General features: G+C 35.8%; 3 protein-coding genes across 3 annotated transcripts; all 3 read right to left on the bottom strand.

Annotated features, from left to right (window-relative positions):
• Positions 1-7612: 7612 nt before the first annotated feature.
• Positions 7613-10105, bottom strand: LOC119985774 (beta-amyrin 11-oxidase-like). Its single transcript, XM_038830152.1, has 8 exons — positions 9846-10105; positions 9266-9743; positions 8911-9180; positions 8697-8786; positions 8441-8519; positions 8241-8347; positions 7980-8101; positions 7613-7849 (listed from the first exon to the last, which is right to left on the bottom strand). Exons 1-8 carry the CDS (start codon positions 10076-10078, stop codon positions 7750-7752), a joined length of 1479 nt encoding a protein of 492 aa, XP_038686080.1. The 5' UTR covers positions 10079-10105; the 3' UTR covers positions 7613-7749.
• A 4376-nt stretch (positions 10106-14481) lies between these two features.
• LOC119985775 (beta-amyrin 11-oxidase-like) lies at positions 14482-17062 on the bottom strand. The gene is made up of 8 exons (XM_038830154.1): positions 16793-17062; positions 16036-16513; positions 15681-15950; positions 15482-15571; positions 15294-15372; positions 15080-15186; positions 14843-14964; positions 14482-14718 (listed from the first exon to the last, which is right to left on the bottom strand). The coding sequence occupies exons 1-8, from the start codon at positions 17023-17025 to the stop codon at positions 14619-14621; spliced, it is 1479 nt and encodes a 492-aa protein (XP_038686082.1). The 5' UTR covers positions 17026-17062; the 3' UTR covers positions 14482-14618.
• A 4574-nt stretch (positions 17063-21636) lies between these two features.
• On the bottom strand, positions 21637-24573 carry LOC119985776 (beta-amyrin 11-oxidase-like). Its single transcript, XM_038830155.1, has 8 exons — positions 24285-24573; positions 23414-23891; positions 23076-23345; positions 22873-22962; positions 22398-22476; positions 22210-22316; positions 22008-22129; positions 21637-21872 (listed from the first exon to the last, which is right to left on the bottom strand). Exons 1-8 carry the CDS (start codon positions 24515-24517, stop codon positions 21776-21778), a joined length of 1476 nt encoding a protein of 491 aa, XP_038686083.1. The 5' UTR covers positions 24518-24573; the 3' UTR covers positions 21637-21775.
• Between the last annotated feature and the right edge of the window lie 253 nt (positions 24574-24826).

The following is a 24826-nucleotide window of genomic DNA, read 5'->3' as shown; positions in this document are numbered from 1 at the left end:
ATACCTGAACCACAACATGTTTATGCGTGTGTAAATAATAATATATACATATACATACATACATACATACATACATACATACATACATACATACATACTAATAATAATCAATGTTTGTAGAGATATATACACACACATATACCTTGAAACCAAGTTCTCGAGAAAGGATTCAGGGTTAGCTGATTTGAAGGCTCTTGAGAAGGAGAGTGTATTTCCAATGAGAGGCCATCCCATGTCTCCTGGAGGCAAATTCTTCTTCCCCAAACAGTAATACAATTCATTTGCATTCTTCATCAACCAATACACCAAACCACAAACATAAACACTCACTACCACTGTAACAAACAAGTCTAGCTTATAGTTGAATAACTCCATCGCAAACTCTCTCTCTCTCTCTCTCTCTAATATTAGTTGCGAGAATATCATAGAAAGAGGATCACATTTAAAGGATCAATTTTGGAATTTAATATAATGCTACCTAATCAATCACATGTTTAGCGTACTATTTTTTTTTTTATTTTATAATAACTTATACTTAATGAAGCCCACATCAGTTGACCTGATCGACATTTTTCAAGACAAATGACGTGCTTAGACTCTAATTGGCCACATATAAATATATATACACTTGCCAACTTTTGATTCCTTTTGCTTGATGTGTGTACATATATACACATATAAATTTCTTTTGTGTCTTTAAAGTAACCTAAGCGTTTGGTATACGACAACAATGTATTTTTTGTGGTTCACTGTGTGTTGAAATTGTAAGTTTCCATTAGCTCACATTAGTTGACGTTCATCAAAAATCCGTTATTTTTTTAAACAATTTTTTCTGAAATGATTCCAATTGAGCATTGAGCACAAGTAACTTGACTCCTTCATAAGAACAATATTTTGTATAATATTTATATGGACGAATCCCACGATTGAGAATTATTGTTCTTGCCTGCTCTATCTTTGTAGTATCCCTCTACTAGGCGGGACTACAAACCTCTATAGTGTCAAGGTTGATAATGTTGGGCGAGCTACCAATGTTGAGGGGGCTTAGTGCTCTATATTCAAATCGCCCGAGGAAGAAGTAAAATGCAGAATATAACATATCAAACTTCCTAACTAGTAACAAACACTTTTTCTAGGCTCAAACTAGTGATGCGTGTTTTTTTTTTCAAGTGCATGAATTGATTGAAGTAGTATAATGAATGCAAGTACAAGGTTGAATCCCACTCCCACAGAGACAAGGTTAAACCCTAGAAGAGAACTCTATTGCTATGGTTCTTTACCTAAGGCAACTATTGTCTTGTCTTCTTTGAATTCTTCATAGCTGGTTTTTTCTTATATTGCGATGGTTCTTTTTTTTTTTCATGGACGAACTAGGTTTTAAGTGTCCATATGGTGATTTCGCTCGAGCCACTGAATTCTTGTTTGAGAGCATAATTTTCTGTCTCCAAGATTATTGTCGCTCAAGAGCAAAACTTGTTGGAGTTACTGATGGTACATTTGACTCGAGCACAAGCATTCTTTCTCTCACTGTCGAAAACCAAGGTGGATTGTCCGACAAGCGATCATGGTGGTTGACACACCGAACTGAAGCACCGGAGTACCATGACTCATCTCCAGCCTTCGTTTGCCGTCAACAACCACCTACTTCTTCGGATTCTAGCCTTTAAGCCACAGTCAACCAAAACTTTTGGAGCCTGATCATGCCACCCAGTCGTTAACCACTACCACCATCGTTGGAATTGCCTTGACGAGCTATACAGGTTCCATCCCTTGGACGGCCAGAATATTTGTTGGAATAGTTATTCCATTGATTTAGTATGTCATTCCATCGATTTTTTTTCTTCTTCAAGTTTTTGTAAATTTGATGGGTTTTGCTACTCCATTGATTTAACACCATGGATTTAGGTATTCCATTGAATACTTTCAATTTATTCTGTATTTGGATGTGTATTAATTTTTCATCTTCTTGCTTTGTATATTTTACTGGTAGATTGTTGGCATCTGGTGATTGAAAGTTGAAACTATACTCTTTTTTCTTTACCTTATATTGGTCTAGGCGTGTTCATCCAGCTGAAGAAAGGAATTAATTTGTTGCCAAATGTTTTTTCGTGAGATATTATGGAGAAAAAAGGAAGAGCTTCACTTTCCTTATAAGTCAATAGAAAACTATGAAAAGCTATGGTCAACTTTCAAGAAGAAAATTTACATATGTTTTTTTGAATTGTAATAATAAAAAGAATATGATTAACGGCTTAACTTTTTATTTCATGGATCGAGAAGACTCATATATATAGGGGTAATAGCACTTTTGGTCACTCAATTATTTGACCCATTCCAACTCGGTCCCCCATTTGTTAAACGTTTCAAGTTGAGTATCAAAATTTTAAATTTGTTTCAATGTCATCATATGGGCAAATTTCTGCCTACTCGGGAAGTCAACTATCCTACATGACAAAATAAAGTCAAAATCTAACTTATTTATGCATATGTGGCCTGACAATTGCTGACGTGGATTTTCATAATAAAATTATTTTTGTGAGAATGTATGAAGATTCAATCGTAGCCTTACAGCTGTCCTCTGATTTCTTTTTTATTTTCTTAAAAATAGAATACCTTCACCATCGGGTCTCAAGAACATTGCCGGAGAGTCGACCACTGTCGGAGTTGGAGTTTTGCTCATCTATCGTGCGCATCTTGAACTTGAAGCAGATCTTCACTTTCATGGGGTGGTGGACACGATAATTTTGTGGTATTCTTGCTTCTTTGACTGTTGCAGTAGTCAAACACGGAAGAAATCATTATTAGCAAGAAATAGTTGCAGATCTAGACATCTCACTATCTTTCCCTTATATTAGAGACCCCAAAAGTTAAAGAAGTGAATGCAGAATAAGACAGGTATCAAAACACTTACCAGACCTCATGATAGGCTTTTCATCATATAGCTTGTGTACAACCTAACTCTCCACATCTTGTGGTAAGTAGTTACATCAGATACGAGGATATACATAACATACCTATACAACAGAATTGATATAGATAACATCACATGTACATAGCCGACGGTTACAGCTAACAACATATGGATGAGTGCATATTATCTATTAGGGAGAACGTCAACATTGGTAACTGCTTTATCTCTAACACCAAAAACAACCAGAACCACAATCGTAATTCGTTGCCACAGATCAAAATGAGAGTAAAGATGAACCTTATTTTGGAAAATGAATTCGTATGCAGATCGGGACGGTGATAGGTGACGATTAATTGGTGCGAGAGAGAGATTGTTGGGATTCGTTTGAGTTTTGGGCACTTGAATGTCATGGGTGTCTCTGGAAATGGCATTTGTGACTGTGCCGCCGTCGGTGGTGATAGTAGTGGTGGAGGTGGGGGTGGTGACAAGTGAAGACAATGGTTGAACGCAAACAGAGGAGTAAAGCACGAAAAGAAAATAGTGGGATTGGAAACACATTTTTGCCACATTTATTTATTTATAATGCCACGTAGGTAATTTCACTACCGGAACTCTCTAAACTCTGCCCATATGAATAATTGAAACAATTTTGAAAATTCGATACTCAAATTAAAACGTTTGAAAAATGGATGATCGAGTTGAATTTGGTGAAATAATTCAGTGATCAAAAGTGCAATTAATCAACAATATTCTCTAACCTAATTTTGTTCCTACAATCTTGGATATTCTAAGTCAACAGTGACACTTCCCATACAAAGAATATACAGCTCATATTCTACATGTTCAGCCAACTTTCAAGGAAAAAAGTGCCTTTTATGAGCGCCGAAACTAAAAGACATGATGATCTGACTTTTGCATAGGCAATAAAATGAAGGATTAAAGTCCTTATTTGGTGCAAGTAAAGGTCGCTATTGAAGGAAGAAAAATAAAGAGGTTTCTTTTTTTCTACATGGAGCCAAATTAGGGGGTTTGACATAAGGAGATTTTGTATTTGCAACATTAATGAGAAAGAATCAAGAGCTGAATATGTTAACATCTCTTTAAAAAAAGAAAATCATGAGGGCCGTATGTCAACATTAAAGGAAATCATAGTTACTTGTCATATTTGTTGTAAATCCACACCCTCATACATGCCAACAATATTATCCACTTTAGGTTATCTGGTTCCCGAGGATACATCGGGTCCGCACGACTTTATTCCTCCTTAGCCCAGCGGCCTTGTTGATATAATGAGGGAGGGCTTGATCTTATAAAGTGTAAGACTCCCACATCTTATATATTGAATGAGAATCTCATATATTATCGATGTGGGACTCTTAACACTCTCCCGCACTTGTGAGCTTGATTATGCAAGGCCTAACAAGTGGACTAGATGAGTTAGGGTCCATTATGTGGTACCCCTCACCTTGTGGGTGGTCTATATCCAAAAATCCACAGGTGACCCAAACGCCGTCGGGTGGATGTCCTGAGGATCGAGTAGAGGCTCGGCTCCAATACTATGTGAAAATTTGAAGAATGTGTAGAAGAGAAAAGTTGGCCCAATAAAAATTTGAGGTATTGTCTCACATTGGGCCAAAAGAAGTTTTGTCTCTAAAAGGACTCTCAAGTATTTGAGTATTGGACACCATTTATATTGAATGAGAATCCCAAATCTTATCGATGTGGAACTCTTAACAATATTCATCAATGATGGCCAACCCGATTTCATGGATATGAAACAAAGTCAAATTTGAGATTGTTGTTTCTTATTAAATGATCGATAAATCAAAGTCATTATGGTGTAAAGCAATGGTGATTTCTATGGTTCAAAAGTCAAGATACTCTACCCCATTATCCTATTTAGAAGAGATTTTATCTGACATTATTGAAGCACCAATACCTCAAGAAAGTTTCCAAATCTTGAAAGCTGAATTATTGCTCTTCATTTGTCCAAATTGCATTAAAAGCTGATCGACGAAATCAAAAAAATTTGATGGAGCTTTTTTTTTTTTTGATAAATCAGATATATTAATAAAGAAGGCTTTATGCAAGCCTAAGCAAGAAAAGGCCAAGGAATCCCCAAGGCAAACAACAGTAGTGAACGTCACTAATACAGACATAGATCTTCCACTACGACTCATACTCTAAATAGGCAACATGCCGACCGACCCGTGCAAGCCCCCTTCAAAACTTAGCCCAAAGGAACGATGTTATGCAAACCATGCTGTCATCATTTCGCTTCTATCGACACCACTCTTGGCCAAAAAGTCCGCAACCCCATTAGCCTCTCTCCACGTGTGAATGAATTCGACATTAGCAAGAGTCTCAACAATATTAATTATGACATTGAAGTCTTGATCCAGCTTCCATGGAGAGGGAGAACATTTTCGGAGCCAAGAAATGGAGTTGAGAGAGTCCGACTCTATGATGATGCTAGATCTGTTGCTGCAATTATGCTCCATAGTGATCTCCAGTGCCTTTCTTATAGCTTTAATCTCAGCAGATGTAGCATCAATGTCACCCACAGGACCAGAGAAGATACACAGGAACTCTCCATTGCTATTTCTCAACACTCCTCCTATGCCTGCCTTGTTCATACGCAAGGAACCATCAGTGTTCCATTTTAGACTCCCTGGTGGGGGAGCTATCCAGTTAGATAAGGGCCTATGGTTCTTCTGCACATGAGACCTAAATTTCAGGCCCTCACTATCATTCATAAGCTCGGGACCGCTGAAGGGGATTGAGATGTTGATGGCCTTAAGCCACAAACCATACCTAATAAAAATAAGGTATAAAACGTTGCCCCACTGGTTGCGTGTATTGTTAAACACTATCCGATTTCTTTCAGTCCAAAGAGTCCATATAATAGCAGCAAAGACCATGTACCAGACTTTTTTTTGATGTTTGCCCGAAGCAAAGGACGTCCATTCTTCAAAGAGCTTTTTCACAGAACAAGGATAGCACCAATTCACACCCCACCATCTCATGATATTATACCAAATTGCATTAGCTCCAGTGCAATGCAAGAAGAGATGATCCACTGTTTCTTCTGAAAGATTACAAACTGGACATAGATTATCGCCCACAATGCCGAGCCTGAAAATTTTATCTTTGGTATTCACCTTCCCACATAGAAGAAGCCAAATGAAGAATTCCACCTTTGGAGGAGCCCATCCATTCCAACACTTAGTATATGCAGCATCAAGCACTGGAGTGTCGTAATTGGTTGCTGCCTCAGAAAGAGAGTTAACTGTGAAGACCCCATCTATTGCATATTTCCAAATGATTCTACCAAAATTTGATACTAGCTACTTGTGAATGTCATATTGATTTAATTATACCATACATATATCATTTCCGGTTATTTTGAACATTTTATATTTTTTGAATCTTGAATATTTGTTCATTAATTTAATATATGGTAGATGTATTCTTTATTTTAGTTGAAATCCGATTAAATTGAATTAGGGTACACTATTAGAGACCGAATATTTTTTATATTGTGTTTTTGTGTGACGATTTTATTAAAGATGATTCCTAATAGGAATTTGGGGACACAATTCCCCCTCCCTATTGTGTGGCCTAGGTCCTTCAATGACAATCCCAATGAATGACTCAGATTGCCTATAAAAGGGATGATCAACCTGAGAAGAGGTATGCACTCTGGTTATGCGACTTAGAATTCCTGATTCACCCTTTAAGAAAAATTATGACTTGAGCATTGGAGTGTCCTTGAGTCATGAAGTAGCATCCTCCTTTGTTCGATCCACGTCACTCCTTGACATCAGGTGTTAACGTATAAGGTCGTACAGGTTTTTGGATCGATAATTATTATTATTATTATTATATTTGGGAATACTGCTGCTCAACTATTGGGATTCTACTTTAGTAAACACATATAGGATAATTAATGGAATACTAACCCTTTTCTTTTTTTGTGTGTGTTAGTTTTGCATGTAAAGATAAGGGGAAAGGCAACAAAAGAGGACAAGAACCATATTTCTTAGGCTTAAAAAAACGCAAGTTCGGTTCACATGACCTTAAATCCACAAAGGGAATATCTGACAATAGTTGTAAACTCAACGTACGAAGTTTCTCTCATGGTAGATTGATGTGTAGGACATGTTTGATATTATTTACTTAATTATTAAGAATTTTTATTATTCTGTTATTAAGAGTCTTATTTTTAGTTGTTAATAGGAAATTAGTAAAATTAGTATTTTTTAATTTTATTATTAATATTTTTTTATAATTTCATTTCTGTTAGGGTTTTATAGTTTTAATAGTTATAGAGGTGTAGCCTATTCGGTAAAGAATAATGATTGATGAATTCATAATACTTTTTAAAATTTCTCTTAATTTTCTTAGTAAATTTCAAGTTATATTGGTTTAGTTGGGAACTAGTCAATCGATCCCTATTTTCACACCGCGTCATAGATGAATATATTTTTTTTTATATTATATGTTTTTCTATTTTTGAGGGAAGAGAATCAAACTTTGATTATTTGCTAGTGGATCTATCTTTAATGTTCAAAGATACAACAAAGTATGTTGATATCCAAATCTTTCGTGATGCCCCATAACGAAAGGCAGCAACAAAAGGCATTTATGTCCAACTTAATTAATTAAATATTTCTCACACAAAACAAAAGTAAAAAAAAATAATCACAAAACAACTTCTTTTATTTAAAAAGAAACACACAGAACAACCCTATAATTACATAATTCACCACAATTTATTTTTCAAAGTAACCCAATAATACAAATTCGAATAGCAACACATTTTCCACGTGACTTAATTATGATGATGACGCTTTTGTGAGTTTCACCAAAAAGTTGTCTTTAGGCACTCGTAATGGAAATGACACAACTTCAGAGTTTGGATTAATTCTCTCAAGCCTGCAAATATATCAAATTTTTAGACTCATATTATCGACATTTAACCTATATATATATATATATATATATATATATATATATATATATATATATTGAATAAAGAATCTAAAAAAAGAAGTGAGTAGTTTACTTGTAGTCAAGCAGAAAATAATGAATAAAGATGAAAATTTCAAGCTTGGCCAACTCATTTCCTGGACAAATCCTACTCCCAAGTCCAAACGGTGTGTAAGCTCCTGCTTTGATATTTATATTCTATTGACCAAAAAAATGAACTTAATTTAGCCATTTCATTTTTACTCTCTATGAAAAGTAAAATTAAATCACACACGTGCACATACACACACAGATATATATATATATATATATATATAGATGGATAGATTATACTTACGTCCCATCTTGAGGGATCAAATGCTTTGGGGTTGGGAAAGATTTCCGGATTCATATGAATATCTCTATACATTAACATAACTTTCCATCCTTTCGGAATGTTGTATCCTATATCACGTAAAAAAAAAATTTGTGTATCAAGAAGTAGAAAATTAATGAAACTTGTAAAAATGAAGAAGAAGAAGAAGATCGATGACAAACCATTAATTTCAACATCAGCCTGTGCATCACGAAAACCTCCAACTCCAATATTAGCCATACGAAGTGTTTCTTGAAAGACCTTAATGAACAATAAATTAGCATATACAATTACTATGTGTGATTTTCATATACAATTGCTAACACATTTACTATAGGTATGCCAATCTATCTAGGTCAGTTATTCGACCCACAACGATGTGTCCTTTCGAGTGTTGGGCTATCAAGAGACAACATATCTAAAAAATTATACAGGTACCTTTGCTGTGTAACTCATTTGTTTAATCTCTGCCATCGTCAATCCTTTTTGTGTAGATGGTCTATTTGATATGATATTCTCTTGTTCTTCCTACGCAAAGTAATTGAATCGCATAAAAACAATTTATTACACTTTTAATTAATTGAATATGAATATGCATAATAATTTACATATATATAGGCAAGGAATGAATTAATTAATGGAGAAATCTCACCTTAACCTTTCGTAAGATTTGGAGATTATCGTGAAGGTATATCAACAACCACATTATAGTAATTGCAGTGGTTTCATGGCCTCCAAACACCAATGAACCTAGTAAGTCAATGATGGTGATATTGTCCATTTTTTCACCATCTTCATCTTCCATTTCCAACAATAAATCTAACATGCTTTTCTTTTCCTTGGAGAAGTCCACACCACTTTTGTTTTCAATTTTTCTCTCTTCAATAGCACCATTAACAATCTCCACCATCCTTCTACGTGCCTAATAATATAGTCAATATTAATTAATTAAATATATATATTTCAACAAATCAATTAAGGCACGGATACATCTCAAAATACTTTACCTTTAGAGCTTTATTATAGGCAAAGCCGGGGAGATTAATAGGCCGGGTGAAGATTCCTCCGGAGAGATCTCTGAAAACCTCTGTCAATGGTGCAAGAATGGAATAACCTCTGGCTCCAAAGAAGATGTATGTTACGACCTTGAATGTTGCACTCTTTAATTCAACCAGAAGCTCGATGGGTTTGTTCATGCTCGCCCACTCGTCGAATGAAGCCATCACAACATGCTCGATATGTTCGACATACATGGATAGTGCCACATTGCCATTGATCGGAGCAGTTGTCAGCCTACGTAGACGCTTGTGCTCATCTCCGTGAATAGTAGCTAACGACCTCTTTCCGAGAATTTCAGTCAGACCTGGATAAGCAAGTGCGAAATTTTTATCATCCGTTAGGATTGCCTTGTTCAATTCAGGATGATTAACCATGATCAATGGTTTCCCAAGCAGATGAGTCTTGTATACACCCGTTCTTCCATACCTGAACCACAACATGTTTATGCGTGTGTAAATAATAGTATATACATATACATACATACTAATAATAATCAATGTTTGTAGAGATATATATACACACATATACCTTGAAACCAAGTTCTCGAGGAAGGATTCAGGGTTAGCTGATTTGAAGGCTCTTGAGAAGGAGAGTGTGTTTCCAATGAGAGGCCATCCCATGTCTCCTGGAGGCAAATTCTTCTTCCCCAAACAGTAATACAATTCATTTGCATTCTTCATCAACCAATACACCAAACCACAAACATAAACACTCACTGCCACTGTAAGAAACAAATCTAGCTTGTCGTTGAATAACTCCATCGCCAACTCTCTCTCTCTCTCTCTCTCTCTCTCTAATCGTAGTTGCAAAGAATAAGGAAAAAGAGGATCACATTTAAAGGGACCAATTTTGGAATTTAATATAATGCTACCTAATCAATCACATGTTTAGCGTACTAAATTTTATTTTATTTTATTTTATAGTAACTTATACTTAATGAAGCCCACAACAGTTGACTTGATCTACATTTTTCAAGACAAATGACGTTCTTAGACTCTAATTGGCCACATATATATATACACTTGCCAACTGTTGATTCCTTTTGCTTGAAGTGTGTATATATATACACATATAAATTTCTTTTGTGTCTTTAAAGTAACCTAAGCGTTTGGTATGCGACAACGATGTGTTTTTTGTGGTTGTCTGTGTGTTGAAATTGTAAGTTTCCATTAGCACACATTAGTTGACGTTCATCAAAAATGCGTTATTTTTTTAAACAATTTTTTATGAAATGATTCCAATTGAGCATCGAGCACAAGTAACTTGACTCCATCATAAGAACAATATTTTGTATAATATTTATATGGACGAATCCCACGATTGAGAATTATTGTTCTTGCCTACTCTATCTTTGTAGTACCCCTCCACTAGGCGGGACCACAAGCCTCTGCAGCGTCAAGGTTGGTAGTGTTTGGCGAGCTACCGAATGTTGAGGGGGCTTAGTGCTCTAAATTCAAATCTCCCGAGGAACAAGTAAAGTGCAGAATATAACAGATCAAACTTCCCAATTAATAACAACGGCTTTTTCTAGACTCAAACTAGTGATGTGTATTTTTTTTTCTAGTGCACGAATTGATTGAAGTTGTATAATGAATGCGAGTACAAGATTGAAGCCCACTCCCATAGAGACAAGTCTAGTTTTATAAGTGCTACCTAGCTCATTGATCTAAAGGTTCATCTAAATAATTGAAAGAAGAAAGAACAAGTAAAACATATAACAAAAGGTTGAAAACGAATTAATGGAATACTAGAGTAATGACTTCACAAACAATCCAATTACAAGTAACAAGCTAACAAGCAAACAATATCAATTTCAATTCAAGGGTTGGTTATTTCTCAATTATGTTTATTCGTTCGATTGCGATGTAAACATGTACCATTGAACAACTAATTAATCATATTTGATTGTTAATTAAGAGTCAACAACCCATTAAGATAATAAAAACAATTACAACTAACTAATCCTCTAAACCTTGCACCAACCTTTGACAATTAATCTTTCCAATCTCAATTCTGCCAAGATATGTGAATTTGATTTGCTACTAATTGAATGCATGGGTGTCTCTGGAAATGGCATTTGTGATTGTGCCGCCGTCGGTGGTGATAGTAGTGGTGGAGGTGGGGGTGGTGACAAGTGAAGACAATGGTTGAAGGCAAACAGAGCAGTAAAGCACGGAAAGAAAATAGTGGAAATGGAAACACCTTTTTTGCCACATTTTTTATTTTTTTATTTTTTAATGCCACGTATGTAATTTCACTACCCGAACTCTGTAAACTCTGCCCGTATGAGTAGTTGAAACAATTTTGAAAATTCGATACTCAACTTAAAACGTTTGAAAAATGGATGATCGAGTTGAATTTGGTTAAATAATTCAGTGACCAAAAATGCTATTAATCAACAATATTCTCTAACCTAATTTTGTTCGTAGACATTCTAAGTCAACAATGATACACTTCCCATACAAAGAATATGCAGCTCATATTCTACATGTTCAGCCAACTTTCAAGGAAAAAAATGCCTTTTATGAGCAGCCGAAACTAAAAGAGTTGATGATCTGACTTTTGCATAGGCAATAAAATGAAGGATTAAAGTCCTTATTTGGTGCAAGTAAAGGTCGCTATTGAATGAAGAAAAATAAAGAGGTTTCTTTTTTTCTACATGGAGCCAAATTAGGGGGTTTGACATAAGGAGATTTTGAATTTGCAACATTAATGAGAAAGAATCAAGTTGTCATATTTGTTGTAAATCCACACCCCATTACATGCCAACAATATTATCTGATTAAGGTTGACTGGTTCCCGATGATACATCTGACCCGCACGGCTTTATTCCTCCTTAGCCCAGCAGCTTTGTTGATGTAATGAGGGAGGGCTTGATCATATAAAGTGTAAGACTCCCACATCTTTTTTCGATGTGGTACCTAACATTGTGAAAGATTGAAGAATGGATAGAAGAGAAAAGTTGGCCCAACAAATACTTGAGGTATTATCCCACATTGGGCCGAAGGTCCAAGTGGGTTTTGTCCCTAAAAGGGCCCTCAAGTGTTTGAGGGTTGGGCATCTCTTATATATTGAATGAGAATCCCATATATTATCGATGTGAGACTCTTAACACTCTTCCGTACTTGTGAGCTTGGTTATGCGAGGCCCAACAAGTGGACTAGACGAGTTAGGGTCCATCATGTGGTACCCCTCCCCTTGTGGGTGGCCCATATCCAAAAGATCCACAGGTGACCCAAACACCATCAGGTGGAGGTATTGAGGATCGAGCAGAGGCTCGGGTCCGATACCATGTGAAAATTTGAAGAATGGGTAGAAGAGAAAAGTTGGCCCAATAAAAACTTGAGGTATTGTCTCACATTGGGTCAAAAGAGGTTTTGTCTCTAAAAGGATTCTCACGTATTTGAGGATTGGACGCCAGTTATATTGAATGAGAATCTCACATCTTATCAATGTGGAACTCTTAACAATATTCATCAATGATGGCGAACCCGATTTCATGGATATGAAACAAAGTCAAATTTGAGATAGTTGTTTCCTATTAAATGATCGATAAATCAAAGTCATTACGGTGTAAAGCAATGGTGATTTCTATGGTTCAAAAGTCAAGATACTCTACCCGATTATCCTATTTAGAAGAGATTTTATCTGACATTATTGAGCACCATTACCTCAAGAAAGTTTCTAAATCTTGAAAGCTGAATTATTGCTCTTCATTTGTCCAAATTGCATTAAAAGCTGATCGACGAAATTAAAAAAATTTGATGGAGCTTGATTACCAAAATTTGAAACTACTTGTGAATGTTATATTGATTTAATTATACCATACATATATCATTTCCGGTTATTTTTAACATTTTATATTTTTTTGAATCTTGAATATTTGTTCATTAATTTAATATATGGTAGATGTATTCTTTATTTTAATTGAAATCCGATTAAATTGAATTAGGTAGACAATATTAGAGACCGAATATTGTCTATATTGTGTTTTGTGCGACGATTTTATTAAAGACTATTCCTAATAGGAATTTGGGAACACAATTCACCCTCCCTATTGTGTGGCCTGGGTCCTTCAATGACAATCCCAATGAATGACTCAGATTGCCTATAAAAGGGATGATCAACCTGAGAAGAGGTATGCACTCTGGTTATGCGACTTAGAATTCCTTATTCACCCTTTAAGAAAAATTATGACTTGAGCATTGAAGTGTTCCTGAGTCACAAAGGGCCTTTCTCCTTTGTTCGATCCACGTCTCTCCTTGACATCAGGTGTTGACGTATAAGGTTGTACAGATTTTTGGATAGATAATAATAATAATTATTATTATTATATTTGGGAATACTGCTGCTCAACTATTGGGATTCTACTTTAGTAAACACATATAGGATAATTCATAATTAATGGAAACTACCCCTTTTTGTCTGTGTGTGTTAGTTTTGCATGTAAAGATAATGGGAAAGGCAACAAAAGAGGACAAGAACCATATTTCTTAGGCTTAAAAAAACGCAAGTTCGGTTCAATGGTGTCCGCATGACCTTAAATCCACAAAGGGAATATTTGACAATAGTTGTAAACTCAACGTACGAATTTTCTCTCATGGTAGATTGATGTGTAGGACATGTTTGATATTATTTACTTAATTATTAAGAATTTTTATTATTGTGTTATTAAGAGTCTTATTTTTAGTTGTTAATAGGAAATTAGTAAAATTAGTATTATTTAATTTTATTATTGATATTATTTTTATAATTTCATTTCTGTTAGGGTTTTATAGTTTTAGTAGTTATAGAGGTGTTGCCTATTCGGCAAAGAATAATAATTGATGAATTCATAATACTTTTTAAGATTTCTCCAAATTTTCTTAGTGGATTTAAAGTTATGTTGGTTTCGTTGTGAACTAGTCAATCGATCCCTATTTTCACACCACGTCATAGATGAATATATATTTTTCATATTATATGTTTGTCTATTTTTGAGGGATGAGAATCAAACTTTGATTATTTACTAGTGGATCTATCTTTAATGTTCAAAGATACAACAAAGTATGTTGATATCCAAATCTTTCGTGATGCCCCAAAAAGAAAGGCAGCACCAAAAGGCATTTATGTCCAACTTAATTAATTAAATATTTCTCTCACAAAACAAAAGTAAAAAAAAAAATAATCACAAAGCAACTTCTTTTATTTAAAAAGGAACACACAGAACAACCCTATAATTACATAATTTACCACAATTTATTTTTGAAAGTAACCCAATAATACAAATTCGAATAACAACACATTTTCCACGTGGCTTAATTATGATGATGAGGCTTTTGTGAGTCTCACCATAAAGTTGTCTTTGGGCACTCGAAATGCAAATGACACAACTTCACAGTTTGGATTAATTCTCTCAAGCCTGCACATATATCACATTTTTAGACTCACATTATATATATACACACACATATATATGTGTGTGTGTGTGTATATATATATGTGTGTGTGTGAATAAAGAGTCTCAACAGAAGTGAATAGTTTACTTGTAGTGAAAAAGAAAATAATGAAGAAAGATGAAAGCTTCAAGCTTGGCTAACTCATTTCCTGGACAAAACCTGCTACCAAGTCCAAACGGTGTGTAAGCTCCGGCTTTGATATTTATATTCTGTTGACAAATAAAATAGAATAGATTAAACCATTTTGTTTCTCTATCAGAAAAGTAAAATATTAGAGGGAAAAAAATCATAACACACACACATATATATAGATATTATACTTACGTCCCATCTCGAAGGATCAAATGTTTTGGGATTAGGAAAGATTTCAGGATTCAAATGAATATCTCTAAACATTAACAAAACTTTCCACCCTTTTGGAATGGTGTATCCTATATCACATGGAAAAAGAAAATTTAACCAATTAATCAAGAAGTAGAAAATTAATGAAACTACTAAAAATAAAGGAGATCGAAGAAGAAGATCGATCATGACAAACCATTAATCTCAACATCGGCCTTTGCATCGCGAAAGCCTCCAACTCCAACATTAGCCATACGAAGTGTTTCTTGAACAACCTTAGTGAACAAAAAAATACCATATGCATATTAGCTTAGCTAGGTGACTGTTGTATGAACCCTAACACATTTACTATATATATACATATATGTCAATCTATCTATGTACCTTTGCTGTGTAACTCATTTGTTTAATCTCTGCCATCGTTAATCTTTTTTGTGTAGATGGTCTCTTTGATATGATATTCTCATGTTCTTCCTGTGCAAAGATATCAAATAAAAACAACTAATTACTTAATTGAATATGAATATATATATATATATATATATATATATATATATATATATAGTTAGCGGAGAAACCTCACCTTAACTTTTTGTAGGATTTTGGGATTATCATGAAGGTATATTAATAACCACATTATAGCAATTGCAGTGGTTTCATGGCCTCCAAACACCAACGAACCTAGTAAGTCAATGATGGTAATATTGTCCATTTTTTCACCATCTTCATCGTCAACTTCCAACAATAAATCTAACATGCTTTTCTTTTCATTGGAGAAGTCCACACCACGTTTGTTTTCAATTTTTCTCTCTTCAATAGCAGCATTAACAATCTCCACCAACCTTCTACGTGCCTGATATTCAGTTAATTATATTAACTGCTTAAATATATATTTCAACAAATTGATTAAGGTACATAGACCTCTCAAAATACTTTACCTTTAGAGCTTTATTATACGGAAAGCCGGGTAGATTAATAGGCCTAGTGAACATTCCTCCAAAGAGATCACTGAACAACTGTGTCAATGGTTGAAGACTGGAATAACCTCGGCCTCCAAAGAAGATGTATGTTAAGACCTTGAATGATGCACGCTTTAATTCAACCAGAAGCTCGATAGGTTTATTCATGCTCGCCCATTCGTCGAATGAAGTCATCACAACATCCTCGATAAGCTCGACATACATGGATAGCGCCTCATTGCCATTGATCGGAGCAGTTGTTAGCCTGCGTAAACGCTTATGCTCGACTCCGTGAACAGTAAGTAATGACCTCTTTCCGAGAATTGCAAGCATACCTGGATAAGCGAGTGCGAAATTTCTATCATCTGTTAGGATTGCCTTGTTCAATTCAGGCAGAGTAACCATGATCAATGGTTTTCCAAGTATATGAGTCTTGTAGACACCCGTTCTTCCATACCTAAACCACAACATGTATACGTGTGTGTAAATAACTTTAAGACGAGAGGTCCCGATGTCGATCGAGTGACTGTTTATCGATCGATCGACTTTAACTAGTCGCTCGATCAACTTTACCACTAACTTGAGGCGTACAACATTAAACGAAGTCGATCAATCGACTATGCCTCTCTCTGACTTTCATAGCCTTCAACTCCAGGACCAAACTTCACAATACTAATAATAAATCAATGATTGAAGAGATATATATATATATCTATATAGACACACACACATATACCTGGAAACCAAGTTCTCGAGGAAGGATTCGGGATTAGCAGAATTGAAGGCTCTTGAGAAGGAGAGTGTGTTTCCAATGAGAGGCCATCCCATGTCTCCTGGAGGCAAATTCTTCTTCCCCAAACAGTAATACAATTCATTTGCATTCTTCATCAACCAATACACCAAACCACAAACATAAACACTCACTACCACTGTAAGAAACAAGTCTAGCTTATTGTTGAATAACTCCATCGCAAACTCTCTCTCTCTCTGTCTCTCTAATATTAGTTGCGAAGAATAAGGAAAAAGAGGATCACATTTAAAAAGGATCAATTTTGGAATTTTGTCAAGTTGGAGGTTTTTTTTTTTTTTTCTTTTGTTTTGACTTGATTAATACAATATGAAGACGATGTGTTTGTTGTAGTTCACAAAAGAGGATAAGATAGAAATTTCTTATGCTGAAAAATTAGAAGTTTGCATGGTTCAGTGAAGTCCACGTGTTGAACTCAAAATCCATAAAAAAAATCTTCGATAAGAGTTGTAAACAAATAATTCACTCACTCTGTCATATGACAAAGAACACTCGATGTATAAGTTTGAGTGGCTGGTCAGAAGGCCGAGCATAAGCAGGAGGGAGAAAGGGTGGGACAAAAGAGAAAATGCTAAAATCACAGTGACTACGGTCAAATAATTGAGGCGGACATAGGAGTAGTTCTTGCGGATGCGAAGGGAAGCGTGAGACAGAACGGTCGAGAAGCTCCGACCAGGGGCGTCTCTAGGAGAAACCGTAATTGTCAATCGTGGGATTTGTCTTAATGGGAACATAATGGACCACGACAACCACATCGTAGATGTAAGAGGTGGACCGAGCTTTATAGAACTGGGGCACCGCCCGTAGTCAAGGTTTTTTTTAGTACTAAATACACTAGCTTTATGACAAATTAATCCTAAGACCTCCAATGAAAAATAAATGAGGCTCTCAGTCCACTAATTCTCACTTAGTCCACTAATTAACTTTGACTAAACCCAACACTCATATATCTTAGACCCTAACAGGGCATTTGGTTGCTAATCCAATGAGTCTAATGTGAGGTGAGCTTGAGATGAACATCACCATGTTTGGTATGAAATGAAGAGTGAACATGAGTGTTAGAATTTTAATTGTGCAATTTTCATCCCATCCAATTTTATGGACAATAAGGAGTATAATAGTCTTTTGAGTATCAAACTCATTATCTCTTGTGGAGATTAGCCAATCTCGTTGTGATTATCTTAATAAAGGGTATAATAATCTTTTGAGTATCAAACTCATTATCTCTTGCGGAGATTAGTCAATCTCACCATTTTGGTGAGCTTGGCTAATCTCCATAACGAAGGAATGAGGATGGGATGAGTTTGGGATTTCACCCTCCCAAACTCAAACAAACGAGAGAATGAGTGATTCTCACACTAGGCTTGTCTCATTCCCCCTCAAAATGCCAATCAAATGTCCCATTAGGGTCTTTGGAGAAATGTCTAACATCCACGCATTGTATTGAGTGTGAGTGTGAGTGTGAGTGTGAGTGTGAGGTGAGTATGAGATGAGTATTACCATGTTTGGTATGAAATGAAGAGTGAGCATGAGTGTTAGAATTTTAATTGTACAATTTCCATACTACCCAATTTTTTGTACATAAAAATAAGAATATATTAATTTAACGATTGTGATTTCTTCTTAATGAGGGGTATAATAGTTTTTTGAGTATCAAACTCATTCTCCCTTGTGAAGATTAGCCAATCTCACCATTTTACTGAGCTTGACTAATCTCCATAAGGAGGGAATGAGCGTGGGATGAGTTTGGGATTCCACTCTCTCAAACTCAACCAAACAAAGGAATGAGTTATTCTCATGCTCGGCTCGCCTCATTCCCCCTCAAAATGCCAATCAAATGTCCCGTTAGGGTCTTTGGAGAAATGCCTAACATCCACGCATTGTATTGAGGGGAACTATTGGAGGATACGTATTGGCGGATACGGAAGTGAAGCCCAGATTTCATTCACACATAATTCAGGGGATACGTTCACACAGAATTCAGAGGATACGAAAGTCAAACCCAGATTTCATTCACACAGAATTCATTCGTATTATGTTATGATGTATATATCTTTACGCTTAATCAAGGGATAGTCGTTGCTGTCTTTAAGGAGAGAAATATATGTAATTAAGGAGAGATATACTGCTATTCTATACATATATATATGATAGGTCTGTAATACCAAAATAATAAGATACAATACCAGTTTGTTTATCTTCAATCTCTTTTTCTACAGGAACCCTCGTATGGTGGGATTTAAAGGCAATTCATTGTCAAGCTCAAAAGCTGATGATGACAAGCTAACAACCGCCATCCCTTAATACACCAAAAATAAAACAAGTTTGGTTCAATATTGCCGGATTGAATATATTTTTCTATATTAGTTATGGGATTATATACTTTTTGCTTTTGTTTTGATTGAGTGATTTGGAAGAAAAGAAAGAGAAGTGAAAGGAAAGGGATAGAAGGGAAGATAAAAGAAGGTAGAATAATTTTCTCTTTCTCATCCTTGGATAGATATAAAAAGAGAGGAAAGAAAATTGATTGAATATACTAATTTATTCTTATTTTTATGTTAAAGTATTATGTACAATAGTAAAATAAGTTTTTAACTTTTGAATAACTTAATTAATCATTCGTCTCCTCCAAATGACCCCCTTTATGGAAGTATTTTGGGAAAAACTTTATGAAATCTTCTTCCCAATTCTCTTCAAATCACTCCCTTTAATATTTTCTAAACTATCCAAATAAGGGAATTGGAAGGAAACTCAATTTCCCTTCTCTTTCCTTCCCCCCAAATTCCTCTATCCAAACAATACTCCTACACTATATATGTTTGGTTCGTCGTGGGAATGGGAAAGGGAATGGGAACGGGAATGAAAATGGAAATTCTTTGGATTCCAATATTTGGTTGATGAATGAATTGTGACAAGAAGACTGTATTCCTTATTTGGTAAAAGACTATATTATCCCTTGTTCTATTTTAATGTTTGAAAATACAAATATAAATATCCAATAAACACTATATTGTTTTTATCTAGCAACTTGGATAATACATAAAATCCGTTAAGCCCATAAACTTACATAAGCCCATACATCATTATTTAATATTTATTTAACAAAAAAAATCCCACAGTTAGAAATTAAAAAATAACAAATCCTAATTATATGCTTTGTGCTTATGGAAACACTACATCTCTATCTTCTTTTGGAGCATCGCCTCCGCCGTCTCACGCTAATTCTCCTTCCAGATCAACAATCAATCTCGCCAAGCTCAATCTCCAAGCCATCTTCTCACTAAGCTCAAGCTTCAGAACAACAAGAGAGGTGCTTCTGCAATTACCTCACCAGTATCCAAAATCTTCACTGTAGGTGCCAAAAATGGTGTGGCACCACGTCATCACATAATGACAAAACTAGTAGAACTATTTGGGTCTTCCCACTTAGACTATCACGATTAGGTCCAAATCTGAAAGCCCATCTGAGAGGCCCATATACAATCTTTACATCATTACTAAGTAAACATAACAGTAGTTTTACAGTAAAGCTGTCATTCCTCTCTGACATGTATTTGCAGGAGCTTTATGGCTTTACAGCCTGTTTGCTTTATCATTTGTACAATGACTTTTCCTTAGCAATATGGTACCAGGTTTCGAGTCGTCTGATATGTTGGCGACCGTGTGTAGGCGCCAAGGCAGTGTGATGGCGCTATCTCGTATGAGCGCCATTGCATGAGCTACCTTTCTTGCAAAGCAGTTCTTGTCAGTCTAGTCTCTCGTATGAGCGCCATTGCATGAGCTACCTTTCTTGCAAAGCAGTTCTTGTCAGTCTAGTCTACAGCAAATATCTATAGGTGCAACAGACTTATATCTCCAGGTAAGACATCCTCTCGTACGTATTTCTCTTTATAGAATGTCGCCCACAATTCTACCCTCTCCTTTATCAACACCTGTTGTGATCATTTCGTATTACTACTTTATTCTACTTTTTGGTATTTGTCAACTCTGACACAGCCGATATGATAGACCTTTCAGTTACACTTATTTCGTACAAGTTGGTCCAATAAAATATCTATAGGGGCACACAATTCCCGGGGGAGAGACGGGTTCTCTGATAAATACCCCCTCTTTCGTATGGGAGGGGATCGAACACTTTTTTACCCACAATACAGGAAAATACCCCAAGACAACATACTCAGACTAAACACCTAAGAACATAGCTGGTCTTCCACCTCCGACCGAGTCTAACTTGATCGTCGGAGCCTCCACGACCGGCACCCCCCAGTCCGGTTGAGGAGCTTTCACGGTTTTCTTTGTTGTGAAATCTGCAGGACTCAAGGTTGTGAACGGACCCCACAGAAAGACAAGTTGACCTTTCAACGATTGTAGAACTTTGCCCCTACATTCACCAAACCTTATTATCGCAAAAGTAGGCGTATCTCGATATGCCACAAACTAAGGATTTCTTGATGAGAGATTCTAAGATGTAGAGTGTTAGATAGTATGAGCTATAGTGGGGCTTATGATAATCTCTTGGGCTCTTGGGTATTCTTGGGTAGAGATATCATAGAGAATATGTTTGTACAAATTTGTCATATGCTGAAAGTTTCTTTGGTTGTCTATTACAACATCTGTGATTTTTTCTTCATTTTTGGGAGTTTTTCACGTAAATTGTGTTATGACTATGTTGCAATCCCCTATTTCAAATTCTCTTTTGTTGTTGAAATTTCTGAAACTGAAAGAGGATTCTGGGATAACATCTCTAACAGTTGAAAGATACACAAATCAAGTTGGTACCCAAATCTATAGTAGTATTCATTTTATTTCAAAAAGGAAGAGCAACATGACATAATTCCCCACACTTTATTTTTGAAAGTAACCCGATCATACAAATGGGAATAACTGCACATTTTCCACACGGCTTAATTATTATGATGACACTTTGGTGAGTTTCACTAGAAAGTTGTCTTTAGGCAGTGGAATTGGAAATGACACAACTTCACACTTTGGATTGATTCTCTCTAGCCTGCATATACACCAAATTTGTTTTAGACTCACATTATTGACACGTCAAATATACAAAAGAAAATGAACATATATATATATATAGAGAGAGAGAGAGAGAGAGAGAGAGAGAGAGTCTCAGGAGAAGTGAGTTTACTTGTAGTGAAGGAGAAAACAATGAAGAAAGATGAAAGCTTCAAGCTTGGCTAACTCATTTCCTGGACAAATCCTACTACCAAGTCCAAACGGTGTGTAAGCTCCTGCTTTGATATTTTTATTCTGTTGACAACAACAACAAAAAAAGAATTAATTCAACCTATTAAATCACAACACACACACACATATATATATATACTTACGTCCCATCTTGAAGGATCAAATGTTTTGGGGTTGGGAAAGATTTCAGGATCCAAATGAATGCCTCTGAACATTAACAAAACTTTCCATCCTTTTGGAATGGTGTATCCTATATCACATAGAAAATGAAAGATTTAGCTTATCAAGAACTAGTAAAAACAAAAGAAGACGAAGAAGATCGACAACAGACCATTAATCTCAACATCGGCCTTTGCATCACGAAAAGCTCCAACTCCGATATTAGCCATACGAAGTGCTTCTTGAATAACCTTATTGAACAATATATATATATCATATACATTAGCTTGGTGATTGTTGTATGAACCCTAACACATTTACTATAGGCATGCCAATCTATCCACGTATCAAGGTCAACTCTAGGGTAAAGCAGCCAAAGCTGGTGCTTGGAGAGTAAGGGTCATAACTCATGAAGGCAACAAATTTAAAAATACAAATAAATTTACATCCAACATTAGTCTAAAAGTCTAAAATCAGCCCAACATGAAAATAAACCAAAAAAATTTAACTACTTCCCTTGCCCTCTCCCACTCCTCTCCCTCAACCCAACCCCAAAAAAATATGCTTTTGATATAAAGTTTGTGTGAGTACCACTATATCATGTCGTTTTGGGTATCAAAATGACTAAAACGAGGTCATGTTCATACCTTTGCTGTGTAACTCATTTGTTTAATCTCTGCCATCGTCAATCCTTTTTGTGTAGATGGTCTGTTTGATATGATATGCTCTTGTTCTTCCTGCGCAACGATATTAAATAAAAACAACTCATTACTTACTTGAATATGAATATGCATAACAATTTATATATACATATATGCAAGGGATGAATTAATTAATGAGGAAATCTCACCTTAACTTTTTGTAAGATTTGGGGATTATCGTGAAGGTATATCAACAACCACATGGTAGAAACTGCGGTGGATTCATGGCCTCCAAACACCAATGAACCTAGTAAGTCAATGATGGTGATATTGTCCATTTTTTCACCATCTTCATCTTCCACTTCCAACAATAAATCTAGCATGCTTTTCTTTTCCTTGGAGAAGTCCACACCACTTTTGTTTTCAATTTTTCTCTCTTCAATAGCACCATTAACAATCTCCACCATCCTTCTACGTGCCTAATAATATAGTCAATATTAATTAATTAAGGTGTATATACAGATACCTCTCATGCAAAATACTTTACCTTTAGAGCTTTATTATAAGCAAAGCCGGGGAGATTAATCGGCCTGGTGAAGATTCCTCCTGCGAGATCACTGAACAATTGTGTCAATGGTGCAAGATTGGAATAACCTCGGCCTCCAAAGAAGATGTATGTTACGATCTTGAATGTTGCACGCTTTAATTCAACCAGAAGCTCGATAGGTTTGTTCATGCTCGCCCATTCGTCGAACGAAGCCATCACAACATCCTCAATAAGCTCGACATACATGGATAACGCCTCGTTGCCATTAATTGGAGCGGTTGTTAGCCTGCGTAGACGCTTGTGCTCGGTTCCATGGATGGTAGCTAACGATCTCTTCCCGACAATTGCAGGCAGACTTGGATAAGCGAGTGCGAAATTTTTATCATCTGTTAGGACCGCCTTGTTCAATTCAGGAAGAGAAATGATGATTAATGGTTTCCCAAGCAAATGAGTCTTGTAGATGCCCGTTCTTCCATACCTGAACCACATGTATATATGTGTGTAAATAATAATATAAACAATACTTTTCTTGATGATCGACCACCCAACCCAACATGCCTTCGGACAATTGAGTGAGTGTAAAATTTGGGTTGATAGACCCCCAGGCACGGAAGTTTTCCACCTTTCAACATGATAAGTCCAAAGCCGATGCCCAGTGCGCTTAGACTCGCTAGCAGACCGAAGCCCACTAACAAGCCCACACTTAGGTTGCCACCAAAATGTTACTAACAACTAGATTCAAACCCCGAGCACACACTCGACTAGAGTGCCTAACTTGGCCGAAGACCAACTGATCCAAATATATACATACATACTAATAGTAAATCAATGTTTGAAGAATATATATGTGTATATACACACACAAATGTACCTTGAAACCAAGTTGTTGAGGAAGGTTTCAGGATTAGCAGATTTGAAGGCCCTTGAGAAGGACAAGGTGTTTCCAATGAGAGGCCATCCCATGTCTCCTGGAGGCAAATTCTTCTTCCCCAAACAGTAATACAATTCATTTGCGTTCTTCATCAACCAATACAACAAACCACAAACATAAACACTCACTACCACTGTAACAAACAAATCTAGCTTGTTGTTGAATAACTCCATCGCCAAGTATTTCTCTCTCGCTCTAATCTTAATTGCGAAGAATATCAAAGAAAGAGGATCACATTTAAAAGATCAATTTTTGGAATATTACCTATCACATGCCAATTTGGTAGCACACATCAATTGACTTCATTATTACAATTAAAAAAAAAACTAATATATCACTAGCTCACGTGAAAGAACTATTATTGTAGAGTGTACAATAATGTCAAATCATAATGAAAAAAGAAATTCAATCGTAGAAGATTGAGAAATGGGTATCCTCTCTTCAAGGAGATTCGAGTCCTCTACAATTCTTCGTTATATTCA

The sequence above is a fragment of the Tripterygium wilfordii genome, chromosome 19, assembly GCF_013401445.1.
Source record: "Tripterygium wilfordii isolate XIE 37 chromosome 19, ASM1340144v1, whole genome shotgun sequence".
Classification (NCBI taxonomy): domain Eukaryota; kingdom Viridiplantae; phylum Streptophyta; class Magnoliopsida; order Celastrales; family Celastraceae; genus Tripterygium; species Tripterygium wilfordii.
This window is presented reverse-complemented; position numbering and strand designations above follow the sequence as displayed.

What these genes read in the sequence shown, in the direction of transcription:
- LOC119985775 (XM_038830154.1), bottom strand. Translation starts at nt 17,025, where the DNA reads ATGGAGTTATTCAACAATAAGCTAGACTTGTTTCTTACAGTGGTAGTG. An exon ending in CGTATAATAAAGCTCTAAAG is followed by an intron (nt 15,951 to 16,035) that starts GTAAAGTATTTT and finishes ACTGAATATCAG; the next exon opens with GCACGTAGAAGGTTGGTGGA. An exon ending in GGCCGATGTTGAGATTAATG is followed by an intron (nt 15,187 to 15,293) that starts GTTTGTCATGAT and finishes CATGTGATATAG; the next exon opens with GATACACCATTCCAAAAGGG.
- LOC119985774 (XM_038830152.1), bottom strand. Translation starts at nt 10,078, where the DNA reads ATGGAGTTATTCAACGACAAGCTAGATTTGTTTCTTACAGTGGCAGTG. An exon ending in CCTATAATAAAGCTCTAAAG is followed by an intron (nt 9,181 to 9,265) that starts GTAAAGTATTTT and finishes CTATATTATTAG; the next exon opens with GCACGTAGAAGGATGGTGGA. An exon ending in AAATGAGTTACACAGCAAAG is followed by an intron (nt 8,520 to 8,696) that starts GTACCTGTATAA and finishes TTGTTCATTAAG; the next exon opens with GTCTTTCAAGAAACACTTCG.
- LOC119985776 (XM_038830155.1), bottom strand. Translation starts at nt 24,517, where the DNA reads ATGGAGTTATTCAACAACAAGCTAGATTTGTTTGTTACAGTGGTAGTG. An exon ending in CTCAACAACTTGGTTTCAAG is followed by an intron (nt 23,892 to 24,284) that starts GTACATTTGTGT and finishes CATGTGGTTCAG; the next exon opens with GTATGGAAGAACGGGCATCT. An exon ending in AAATCTTACAAAAAGTTAAG is followed by an intron (nt 22,963 to 23,075) that starts GTGAGATTTCCT and finishes ATCGTTGCGCAG; the next exon opens with GAAGAACAAGAGCATATCAT.